We start from the raw sequence: 13,510 nt of genomic DNA, 5'->3' as shown, positions 1-13,510 counted from the left end.
TTCTTCACCTTTTTTTAGTTTGAGATTAATTTGGTAAAGCATTTTGGGTGTAAGAAAATTGACTGTAATGGTGCTTCTGCCTTGCTTGGGATCAACAACCTCAGGAACTACTTGGGGATGAAAAATCTGAACACATGCTACTTGGTTTTCTTCAATAGTGATCTGGGATTTCAGGAGCAGCAGGAGAGTAACTCGGAATTATCCAATTCTGAAATCCTGGCAGGTCCCAGTGGAAACAGTGAGCCCTTAATGTTATTGCTGCAGATGCTCAAGTTAAGTTAAGATCTTAAGTCTTTTAAAAGGAAGTTTTGCAGCTTTTCATTAGAAAGTAACAGTGAAAGCAGTTAAAATATTTAAAGTTATATATACACCAGTGGATTGAGTGCAGTTCCCAGCTTAAAGTAAAAGGGCTTTATAGCTCCCTACCCAAAAACCTAGGATCCAAGTTGCCTGGGTCAGGGGGTAGGATGCAGCAAAGAGAGAAAGAGAGGAAAGTAGTAGTGGAGAAAAATGGCTTCTGATAGTGTGATGGAAAGAAAATTATGCTAGAGATGAATTGGTTGGCTGGAAGACATGGAGGAGGGATGAGATTCCAAAATATTTTTTGTATCAGATCACGGATACAACCAAGTCAAGGTACAGGTTTCAGAAAGGCTCGCTCAGTCCGGGTGCCATAGTTGAGATCTCAATCCCATACACTCCATCCTCTTGGTCTTCCTTCTGCATAGCAGTGCTGTGGTTGGGCACCTTTGGGAGAGATGTTATCTTCTTGCCAGAAGAGTTGACTATCTCCTGCTGAATTTCTTGCAAGGAAATATGGAAAATAAGGTTTTGAAGTACCTGTCCTTGAATCATCATAATATGCAGGATTAGAGCTGTAGCTGCATTTAGTTTCACTCAACTTTTTGAAGGTGGAGTTAAAGTTGAAAATACATCTCAGTTCAAAACAGTATTAGTAGAGTATCACAACCTAAAACTTAGTAAACTGATTCAGGATTAACTCCAGAATTGTAGGGATTTCAGGAACATTGCACTAAACACCATAGATCATGCTGGTTTGCTTAGATAAAGAGACAGAGCTGTTCATGATGGATTTACTCCATTGTACTCACTACATTCCTTCGCTTCCCCCACCTGTTTAAATTATAGCTCCATATAAGATCGATTAGTGTAAACTGCTGCTCATTGGGTTTAAGAGGAACAATTTTCTGCAGCTCCTTCACATGGGTTTGAAAGGAAAAAAATTCCAAACATTCTGCTTAATTAAGACCTAAAGAGGCGGTGCAAACTTTTGATGATTAATTGAAGCATGCCTTAGACTGATGCATATTTAGTTATTATAATGTGATAATTTTATCTTGTTATACAAACTACTCCCTTTGGGAACATGATTTAACACTGCAAACACTCCGTGTTTATTGCATTGTTCATTATGAAAAATACACAGGATAAAAACCACAAGGAGATATAACTGAACAGTATCTGTGTGGTGGGTGCAGGGAGTACTCCTTCCACTTGTAATGACACAACCCAGAGGCAGAAAATCACAATATTGTAACTCCCACAATATCTCTCCCTGTGAAGAGTTGAGAACTCAGAAAAGTAGAGGCTGGAACTTTAGATCTTGTGCAGTATGTAGAAAGAATTTATCTTTCTATTACCTGGTCTAATTAGAGAGGACAGCAATATGTATGTTCTGCTGAAAGCCCTCCTGTTACTATTCAGTTGTGTCAGTCCCATCTCTTCTTTGTCTCACCTGTGAGAGTGCCCATGCTACCTGTCATAAGTGTGACAGATCTGAGAGCATGCTAAACACTTTGCAAAAGCAGGTCATAAAGTTGCAGGCCCAGATGGAGGGGGGAAAAAAAGCAGTTATTAAGAAGTATTTTCTTTCACTTCAATATTATCTGTGCCAGGACTTGCAAGTGATATTTTTGTACTTTACAAACATGTGTCAGCATAGCTATATGTGTCCTAAAAGTGATGGTGAATGATCTTCATCAGAAGAGCTGCTCCAGTGGGAGCTCACATGATGGATGTAGGCATGGTGTCAGGATGAGCTCATGTTACTTTAAGCAGATATGCTAAGCTAGACTACCAGCAAAAGATTGACTATGAACAAAGGAGACTATTGCCAATGTAGTAAACTGGGATAATTATTGTGGAGAAGCTTTCTTAGTGCAGTTCTTATCAGGAAAAGATTAGAATAAATGTTGAAGACAAATAACCAGTCTTAAACTACTGGATTTGAAAAATTCCTACTTCCCTGTGATCTCCTAGCAGCAAGTTTTTCTAGCTGAACACTCTAGGAACAGGGATTTGATACATTTTCCTGAAAGCAGGGCAGGAATCTGGTAAAGTGATTTTCAAATAATTTGGCCTTGAAAAACAAAGGTCTGTGAAAAAGTGAGAGGAATTTTATCTTGAATGGAATGCAAGATATGAATTTCTGGTTTCAGATTATTCCAGCTTGCATTTAGCAGATGACAGCACTTAAATCACAAGACTCTGTCTTTTCTTATTTCACACAGTCTTAATGTCTTGAGGCTACGTTATTGCTTCTCACTGCTGGTAGAAATACATGAAGTAATACTTTCTGCCAATGTTGCAGTTCTGAATTTTGGTCACTAAGCTTAATACACTGTAACAAAACATGCCTATTAGTTCTTTTCACAAGGTCTGCACAGATGTTTACCACAACCGGTGTGAAGAAGGAAAGCACACAGTCAGTCAGGTTTGGACCTTTATCATTGTCCCCAGCTGTCACCCACGCCCATAGGGCACAGCTCTGTACTCCCCCAGGTACCAAGCATGGCTCCCTTTCTCTGCTGTTCTTATCATCACTTATGGCTGAAAGAGAATATTTGAGTTTAGACCAAGTTTTCCTCCCACTGGGCTGGATCCGACTGATGGTCCATAGAAATGTGATCGTGGATGTTTTCTATTTCACTTGATGAACTGCATTACAAAAAGTTTGAGTTTGAGTTGCATCAAAAGTTGTCTTAGGCAAATGTACACTTGAGGGAACAAAGATGACTTGAAAAGTGATGTGTTAGTGTCCTGTCCCAGCAAGTGTGTACTCTGAACCGCCTTCTGAAGTACTGCTATTTCCTGGCTGCTTCACATGGCCGTACTCAGTTAATCCTTTTGTAGCAGTGTTCTTGAGTCTATCTAATTGAAGAGGCATCTAGTTCTATTATTGCTTTTACCATGAAATGAAAGGGATTACATTGTTTGATGACTATTGTGGGAAAGGAGTAGAATAGAGAAATAGTTTGAGTTCTTTGTGTATAGCTAGATTATTTCCTTCCCTTTTCCCCTTCCTTCTTTCAAAATGATGACCATTTTGACTAATATTGATGATGCCCCCTGGATATCACATATCACTTCTGGAAGTGCATACAGTGACTGGAAGTAGTAGTTTGTAAACTGTTCTCTGCTATTTTTTTGACCATCAAATCTATGGACCACTAGTGAAGCCATGCTGCTTCAAGGGATTCTCTGTGAGGTGGTTGTGAAGTTCTGCTGGATGGGACATGGCAAGACAGCAACCTGACACGGAAGGTCCCTCTCTCTCTCCTCTCCTCCCCTTCCCTTGCCAGGATGTGTCTTAGAGGGCTTTGGTAGAGGGAGGTGGACTGAACCTGACTATCCTGCATAACACCTGCAGAAAAGTGCAGAGCAGTGAATAACATGGCTTTTCCATGTAAACAGCTGCTGCTGGTAGCCTGTGTAATTAGAAATAAACAATTATGTGTGTCTTTCTCATCATCTATGGGAGACTGTTCAAGTGAATTTGTGAACAGAAATTGAATGACAGCTGAGGTGTTCCCCCTATCAAATCACTCATGAAAGCCCCTGAGAATCCCAGTGGTGCATCTGTGTTTCCCCTTAAAAACTGTGCCCCAGACAAGCTAACCTGCTTCAAAAAGAGCTACTTCAGCACCTACTTTGCCAGTGAACTCTCTTTCAGCTCTGTAATATTCTTTTTTCATTTATGAGAGTTCCTCTCATCAGAAATGAAGGCTATTAGAAAGGTATCACTGGTAGATCATCTCTTTTCCAGAGATAAAATGCTTCTTATCAGTAGGGGAATATATGTTACTGTTATCTGAAACAAGAGTCTGCTGTCTGGTTCCTTTGATTCAGAGGATCTTCTGTTGTCCTGGTACATTCAAAGGGGCAGGTTCAGTCTGTAAGGAATTGGTTTATTATGGTGCGAAAGTAGCTGAATCAGGGTGCCTTTGAAAAAGATAAGTGCTGCAAATGGCTCAGGACAAGAATGGGGGAAGAGCTCTAGGTCTGTGCTGGAGTAGTTGGCACCCTAGACAAGACCAGTCTGCAGAGAAAGTGGCATGCAAAAATCACCACCCAGCACCCTGTGTTACAGCAGCCTGGCTGATATTACAGCCAGCTCAGGGCAGGCTTTTTCACCCTAGAGATGGCTAGTGATAATTTTGGCCAAATTGTTTTGATTTCCCTTCGTGTTCAGTATATGAAGGTGCTTGTAATACTGGCAAATCCCACTCTAAAGGGTAAGTGATACAATACATTAAACACAAATCTGTGCTATAACTTGGCCTTAAATGTAGGTTTAAAGGTAGACAGTCTGATTAAAACTAAAAGGTCATTATTTTACATTGTAGAATTTTATTTGTAGCTGTAAATCATAACACAATTTGTGGAAGGAAAAAAGTTATTAAACTGGCAGTATTTATTCCAATAAGGTGAGTAAAATGCAGCACGTAGTTCTGAGTTATGATAGTCAGGGAAAGGAGCCAAATCACTCTGCTAAAAATTAGTTTGCCAATAATTTTACAGAACGATGACAGCGTAGCTTCAAAAACAAATCCTTTATAGGGAAATAGGATGGCTGCATGACAGAATCTCTAAGCTATGAATTCTCCACAGCTCATGGACCAGGAACTGCTTTAACAATTAGTCTCCAGGGATATTTTTTCCCAGAAGTTAGACAATGGCTGCTGTCTGTAACTGAAAGGTCATTCAGTATCACAAACTGGACATAAGAACTGAAGAATTCTGTGTTTTAAGTCAGAAAGATTCCTGCAAACTTCTTGACTTGATCTGTTTAGTAGGCTTAACTATTCACTGCTGTTGTCTGTGAACCTGAGGTGGGAGTGATGACCACAAAAGGATATTGCAAAAGGATATTTACATTAGTAAATAAGCTCTGGTATTTTTACATGCCAGAAGGCACACATGCCACATTTGTAACACATGTTAGAGAAGAGCTTGAAAGAGGCTTGTGAACTCTGCCTGAATTAAAATTTGACCAATAAGGATAATGACTGAAAAGTAACCTGGCAAATTTTGCCACAGTGCTGCAACTTCTGCCTTGTTTAAATCTATGTTTCTGTGACTGCTGAATTCGCACAAAAGCTCCCTGTTTTGTATGCTAGTCATTTCAAAATAATACAGAAAAGGGGTGTTTTATGTTCCTTCTTATTTAGAAGAGGGCTTGTGTTAGAGACCTGCCTTGGTGCAGCACCTTCTGGCTGTTTTTTATCAACAGCTTGCTGAGCAGAGCATCTCAGGGACTCACTGCAGCAGACTGTAAGTAACAAGAGCAAAACAGCAATACCCACTAAACCTTCAGTCTTGGTTACTCGTTTAATAAAGTGTTGTGCGCTCTAAAGCGTGCTAAAAAGTTCTCAAGATTTCCAGACATTTTCAGCAGTGCACAATTTTTGGAGTTAATCATCTTTTCCAGCCATTTTAGAAGCTTTGCCAGGCTGCTGAGTCTGGCTGGCACAGGTCACTGGCTGCCTGAGGATGAAGCTGGTGATCACAGGCAGGCACAGTTCTGCTCTCTGACAGTGAGGGAGTTAGCAATAAGATGAGCTGGTGCTGCTTGTGTCTAAGAGTAAGTGTGCAGATGTCTGAGGAAGGTGTTTGCATCTCATGTAAACATTGTTCTTATATTTTTGTTGTAGAAGATGATGTGTCAAATGTACAAATAATGTGTGCCTGGTGCCAGAAAGTTGGAATCAAGCGCTATTCCCTGAGTATGGGAAGTGAAGTGAAATGCTTCTGCAGCGAGAAGTGCTTTGCAGCTTGCCGAAGAGCATATTTCAAGAGAAACAAGGTAAGAGAAATAAGGAAAGATGTAACCTACATAGACATGGCTTTAATCAGGCCCAGCCTGAGTCTCATTTAGCATCTAATAGAAACTCTTTTCTTTTGTTTTCTCTGTTTCACCTAGTCCCACCACTTTCCATCTGTATTGTCTGTTGGACTGTCAACCCTTTACTAACCTTTCTTTCAGTTTCTCTCAGCTTTATACTTGGGTTTTGTGAGGGTCAGGAAATTTAAATACTAATAAGCATTAACATAAGACTCTGAATTTGGCCTTAGAGTCTCAGGATACTTCCTACATATACACAGCTAAGAGGAAGTATCAGAGAAATAGAATAGAGAAAGTCTGTGTATGACAGTGCCACCAAGTCCCATGGCATTGGGATCATGGCCAGTTGGTAAATGATTTTAGGGCCTAAGTCTCAGTCCCATCACAATACTGCACATCTTTTCACTGCTGCTAGTGAGCTGTAGTTTCATTCTTTAGAAGTATATCGTTTTTAATAACTTATCATTGCTAAAAAATTCAGACACTATTCAATTTTGGGTTGGGGTAAGCAATGTTGGAACATCTAGAGTAATGTGAACACCCCTCCTACTCAATTTAAATTTAACTCCATCTAAAATTAGAAGCAATCCTAATATTGAATGTCTACAAAAATTGCTGTAATCACTGAAGCACAGTGCCTGAAAATGCCGTCTAGGTTACTTCAGCAGCTGTTTTTCTGCAGCAGAATTTGTAACATGTCATTTAAAGAAAAATAGAGAAGGAACCCCTCAAATTTTTAGTTGTTAAAAAACTAACTGTATCCTTTTGGTGCTTAATAATGTGAGCCTCTGGGTAACTTTATTGTCTTAGAAATGTTTATCAGTCAGAAAACTCTTTACATTTTGGCTTCCTAAATGATGCCATTTACCCTCATCCTTCAGGACATTCCAAGCCTGTCAAGTTCAAACTGACTTCTGGTCTCTAAATCTGGTCTTTTACATCTGTCATGATAACCAATAAATACATATGGTTTCTAGACTTAAGATGCAATGTTATAGCAAATTAATCTCCTTTATAAATTTGGGTCACATCATCCTGCCAAAAAAAAAAAGGCCTGAAGAATTAGGTTGCAAAAATCAGTAGAGTGGAATTTTAGTGGCAGTCTTGGAGAATCAAGCTCATAGTGTCTACTGGAGCAGACAGGCAAGTAAAAGTCACATGAGTATTCTGTGAAGAGTGTTGTTTACATTCTTTTTTTCTAGAAGTGTAGAGGAGGGAAATATGTGCTCCTTAGATGCTCCTCATTTGAAAATAAATCCGCAGGGATGTATGTGCATGTGCACATGTGCACTTCTATCGCATGCAGTTCTGTGTGCCTTACAGTGTGCAGGACAGTCCAGACACTCTGGGCTGACAGGATGCAGATCTCTGTCAGCTGATGCTCCTGTGACTTCCAGTCACAAATTTTCATGGATAAGATCCTTCCTAGTAATGGAGGCATTGTCAGTGATCCTGGTTAAGTGGTCCTGTGTGACCAGAACTGATGAGTACCAGATAATTTGGGAAACCTTGGAGAGGCAGATGAAAGGACTTGGTGTATTCTTTCTCTCCTACAGCTCAGATCCTGAAATAAGAGATTTAGATCTCCATTAAATGAAAATAAATGTGTGTTAACATAACGCATAGGGTACTTCAACCTTCTAGTAACCCATTAGTAGTAGAATTCAGTAATAGTTTATGACCATGAATTCAATCAGTGAGGCAGTATATGAAAAAGTTCCCTTTTACCTGACTTACTATTTATTACCCTGGTGCTTTACTGGAGGTCTTCTTGTTCTTGTATTATGAGAGAGGATGAATTAGAGCTTCACATTCTCCTTGGTTCCCTTTCCTACACCTCTGTTAACTTCTGGCAGATGCTAAATATTTCCATCAAGAAAACTCTCTGTATTCATTATTTTGTATGTGTGTATAGACAGACAGACAGACACACACACATATACAAATATATACAAATAAATACATATATACATATATGTATATAAGCACAATAGATGTTCCTAATATTTTCATATACCAGCATATCCCAGTGAAATGTCCTATTATTCACTAAAAAGGTTTCAAACTAACAAAATGCCATGTGGGAGGACTTGGCAAAACATGGTGAGAAAACATTATCATGTTGATTGGCTCTGCTTCAAAGCTAAGCCAGTGAGTTAAATTTTCTTTTTCTTTGGACCTGTGAAACCTGGAATTTCACAGGATTTGATGAGCAGAGGAAATCTGTAGCTGTCCCTTGCATGTATTTATGGCATTAGATAATCTGGGGACAGAATATTTAGGAAGTGCTCTTCTTAAATAAAGACAAGCACAGTAGAATTCAGCAGACCCTCACGCTTCTGGTTTTGCACTTCACCTGTTAGTAACAGAGTGGTGTCTTAAGGAATAAGATCAAAAGAACCAGGATGCAATAGTTTCAGATTTAACTGCTGACCTTTGCTCTGTTACTGCTATTCCAACAGCGTACCTGTCTTCTCCCTGACTCTAATGCTTATTTATGTATTTTAAGGAGTTATGCCACTCTACACTTTCTCATTTTTCAAACAGAGGAGCAAAACAGTCACGTTTCACCTGCCTTATGCATGTTTTAAACAGGGATCTCTGCCACAATATAGTGTTGTATTACATTAAATATGTACAGCTGCTGCATTTCTGGGAGCTGATAGGACTTTGTGGTCACTTTATTTAAAGCTTGAGTTTCCTAATGGATCACGTTAAGCAGTCTTCCCTCCCTCCCCTAGATAAGAAGTGCTGTAATAAGTGCTTGCCTCGGATGGTAGGACTGTTTAAGCAGTAAAGAATTAGTCATCACTAATGCCTCAAAACAGCACTAAGTAATGCTGTGAATTATCCATCCCTGAATGACAATTGCTGTGTTCAGAATGAGGACTTTTATAATCATTCTAATAAAAAAAATCTTTTCCCATACACAGGGCAAATGCACATTGCAGTGCTGCATGCCATAGATTCCCAGCTGGGAGAAGGCTTGGCATGAGCCCACCCTGAAGAGCCCTGAAAGGGCTGCACAAAGCCCCAGGCCAGCTGGGCACTGGCTGCTCCCAACTTCTAACTCCTTCTCAGCCCTTTCCTGCACTAGGTTTGGCAAGAGCAGCAACACACTGGGATAAGCTGGTGCCTTCCTGGCCTTGGGAGCTCTGAACCCAAGGAGTGAAGTCTGAGGTGCCCATCAGGCTTTCCTGCCTTTTGTCCTGCTGGAGTCTTGTCTATTTGTGCTCTGGAAGCTGGGCCTCGGTATCCTCTGCATCCATGCATAGCCAGGGTTGTCAGGGAGCTTCATGTCTGGAATGGGAAGTTTGTAAGGAAGAAGTCTGGTGCAACCTTAAGTTGCTTTTCTTATAAGAAATGCAAATTTTACTCCAGGTGTTCTAAAGTCATGACCGTTTAAAATTATTTTAGCCAGCAGCCATGCCTTGCAAGAATAGAAATATGTATGTTTTGAAATCATAAAGGCTCCCCCAACAGAATAAACTTATCTAAATTGTTAGTGATAAATTAATAAAAAATTGAGGCCTTTACCCCATTCAGCAAAACCCAAAGCATTTAGACAAGATCCAATTTAGAAAAAAACCTAAAAATAACACCACTGCCACCCCCAAACAAAAAATAGCCCAAATATGCATTCCTGCTTCTGTTTGTCCAGTTTGCCCAGTCAAATGTACATATAGTAATAATGTATAATATTGTATATTGAATATTGAATGATGACAACCTGTTGTGTATAATAATACCGACTAAAAGGAACCATTGCTGGAAAAGCAAGCATTTGAGACTAATGTTAGTAGTACCCAAAGATATAAGATTTGGATGCTTCCTTCTCAGATTTAATTTTAGAGGCCAACTAATACAAAGTTAAGCGCCAAAGAGTCACATAAGGGCAAAAAGCATTAGACCACCAAGTTTCAGATTATGAAATTTAAAGGGAATGGTTGGACTCATAATTTGATCCAGTGAGTCTGAAGCTTGAAAAGATTAATTTTGAAATTAAATTGTTTGACTCAATGGGTCAGAAAACAAATTTATTATGACCAAATAGCCAAACATAGAACTAGAACTGACTTCAAAGAGGCTATAAAATCTGCTCACAGATATATTAAAGAGTAATTTACTTGATTTGACTAAGGCTTTGGAGACATAGCGACTGCAAGGTTCTCAGGCAGTATTTTATACTTGACCTTGTCCCTGCTTCATACTGCCTCACAATTAGGAAGCAAGATAGATGTTTCTGTTTACAGAGCAGTCCAATTTCATTCATGCTAATAAACAAAAAGGCATAAATCAGAAAGTAAAAGTAAGCTACTCTGTAGCACCAAGAAGATGTAAACAAGAATGACCCTTTTCTCCCTGTAAAGTGTAGTGATGGGCAATACTGTGTGTTAGTAGTGCAGACAGGGAGTAGTGCAGACAGGTTTAGGGTCCTTTATCTCATCTGTGTGGCAAAAATGAATGTGAACTATCAAATGGAGCTGTAAGAAGTCATAGACATTTATTTAGTTCTGAGTTCTGTTGCATTAGGAAACCCCTCACATTTTCAAGCTATATTTAAAGATGATAAAGAGCATGCAACGTCATATAACTTTAGTGCTCTTGCCTGCATAATTTTTTGGTTAATTAATATCTATCACTAAGTAATAATATGGACATTTAGATACAAACATGTACTATAAACTGGAGTAAACAGCAGCTATCATTCCCCAGAATTATTACTGAGAATTGTCAGAGAAAGTTCTCTTGATTTCAAGCTTAATTGTGCGGCCTAACAGCGCATGAGAGATATTTAACAATCTCACTGTTAAGTCAATGAGTAATGGGAAAAAAAAGAGCCACTTTCATCTCTTCCTTATGCATCTACAAAATTTAATTTGTAAAGTGATCATTATTCATTGAAATTCAGAAAATTGCTTGGAGCAACTTGATGTAAATAATGCCCTGACCAAAAAAAAAAAAAAGCTTAGCTGTTCCTTCAGACTCCCTTTCTATAGTTGAAAAACATGGAGCTCTGAATAGAAAATCTGTTTCTCCTAGAGATTTAACTTGCATTAATCAGGTGTTCAGAAAGGTCAGTGCAGAGCAGGTGTCCCACCATCTTTTCATGCAGTTGCCCATATTTGGTTCTGTGGAGCTGTAGAGAAAGGCAGGATTCAATAAATGGTTCACAAAGCAGCTCCTGCTGCTGCGGGTTTGCGTAGAACGTGCGTGCGTGTATTTGTGTGTGCACAGCTGCGTGTGTGTGTGCGCCTATTGCCACAGCAGCCAATTGAAAAGGTTTCCTGCAAATGCTTGAAGGTAGAGGGGAGAAAGACAACAAACATCTCCATAGCTGTGATTGCTTTGTTGAGACATAAATGAGCGCTGATGAGTGAATGCAGATGAGACGCTGAGTCTGCAGGGGAAGCAGCTCAAGTGTGGGGCACAATTGAAAACTTCTTTGAGGAACTGGCTGGAGAAGGAGGGATAAGGAGAATAACCTCATTCAGAAGATGTTTTCAAAGTTTGTGGAGGGTTGAAGGCTGCATATAGTGACCAAGAACCTGGAACAGAGACTGAAATATTAAAAAAATCCTGAGGTGTGAAAAAATTGGGTGGCATTGGTCAGAAAGAAGATTGGCTGGCATCATTGTCTTGCTGTCATCAGCTGGCCTGGTTATTTACAGAATGCTAAACCCAGAAATCTCATAGAATTACTTTCCTAAACCAGAGCTAGGATTTTTCATGATTAGAAGAGGCAAATGAAATTCCAAATGAACCCACTGAGGCCATCAGTCAGAATATCTCGCCACTCACCCACAACAAAGCAAACTGTATTGCCATTGCTAACAATGAAATGGGCAGCAGCACCTGACTGATGCCACCAGTGACTTAATGAAGGGATCTGGCAAACCCAGCGTGCTTGTCAGTTTGCGAACTCAATGGACATTTTAATGTCCATCTGCTGCCATTTAATACTATAAATTTGAATCAAATTCCCATTGTCTGAATTACTAGCAGGTATCCAATCCAATTAAAAGGCGTGTTCACTTTTAATTTTAACCACCATGTCACATTACATCAGTCGTGTTGCATTCTGGCTGCTTTGGTTCTATCAAGATGAATATGCTAATTACAGCTGCCTCTTGGGGGCCAGGCATTTGATTCAAACAAAGCTACCAGTTTATGCAAGGTGTCCTCACATCAGTTTTGGACAGCTTCAACGATTGCACTTTTCCTTTTTCCCAGAAGCAAGTTTTGTTTGCATACAGATGGTACAACAAAAACCACTAATTGTGTTAGGACTTGACTGGAAATGCTTTTAAGTTTCTTGCACACTGGGTGAATGCAGTTTAGAGCAATGATTTGGATTTAAATAGGTGTTCTAGCACCTTGGTATTGGAGAAATGAAAGAAGTTTCTACCTGCAGAGTGACTGAGGGAGAAATATGGCCAGTAGCCATTTTTCTGGAGGTTACTAAAAAGCTTTACTGAGGCTTTAAATCACATAGGGTGAATTTTTGAAGGGGAGAGAGAACACTAGAGGATAACAGACATTGTGCTCCTTTAAAAAGTCTGGCAAGATAGACTTCATGGTCTGCATCCATGGCATTTTTACATCACCAAGGGATTTTTGATTAAAGAGTTTAAATCAATAACAGTGATGCATTCAGAAAATGAGCAGATATAATACACACTGGTGCTTACTTTACCTCTGAACCCCTTTGGTTCCAACCTATGTGAGCTAGCCAATTGCTCAAAAAAAGATTGCTCTCCTCTGTTTCACGTCTCAGCTCAGGTCACCTTAGATTAACCTTGGCTTTGTACAAAATTAGGCACCTTTCAGCTTTGTTTTCTCATGCTCAACACAGAATGAGCATCAAGAACAGTCCTTGTTCTGACAAAAGCTCAGGGTATATCTCCAAAGTGAATCTAATTTGCACAGACTATATTTGGTGCCACTCTTCCTTTTCCTAATGAACACATCAATCATTAATACTAATATGAGCTGGGCAAATAAAGAAATGCATATTAAATGTTTGTTCAAAAATATCATGACATTTGAATAAATTATTGCCTTAATGGCATCTGTTCATTTATCAGTCAGCTCATTAACTTAGGGAAATATTGAAAAGGAGGTTGAGTATTTTTTTCACTCTATATATTTTTATTTGAAAACCAAAATTAAGCAAATATGGTTTTCCAAAATGTGTTTGGATTAGGAACAATGTTGTGAGCAACACCATTCGTACACACTTCTGAAAGGGTGTGTGGAATACAGAAATTGGAATTAGCGGCGTAGTTTAACAAGGCAAAATTCCACCCAGGCAGAGTAGCAGGGTGGGCAGAAGTAAAAAACCTGAGGGGCCCAGCTGAAGGT

The 13,510-nt window shown here is 39.4% G+C and overlaps 1 protein-coding gene across 2 annotated transcripts in view; it reads left to right on the top strand.

Moving 5' to 3' along the window:
• The window catches only part of SOBP (sine oculis binding protein homolog), a 111,786-nt gene that overhangs the window by 17,715 nt on the left and 80,561 nt on the right, over positions 1-13,510 (top strand). For both annotated transcript variants that reach the window (XM_058020634.1, XM_058020633.1), the window contains exon 4: positions 5,955-6,106. In XM_058020634.1, coding sequence (XP_057876617.1) covers positions 5,955-6,106 — 152 coding nt within the window. The remainder of the gene's footprint in view (positions 1-5,954; positions 6,107-13,510) is intronic.

This window comes from Melospiza georgiana, chromosome 3 (assembly GCF_028018845.1).
Source record: "Melospiza georgiana isolate bMelGeo1 chromosome 3, bMelGeo1.pri, whole genome shotgun sequence".
Classification (NCBI taxonomy): Eukaryota; Metazoa; Chordata; class Aves; order Passeriformes; family Passerellidae; genus Melospiza; species Melospiza georgiana.
The sequence above is the reverse complement of the archived record's forward strand: the minus strand, read 5'-3'. Positions and strand labels throughout refer to the sequence as shown.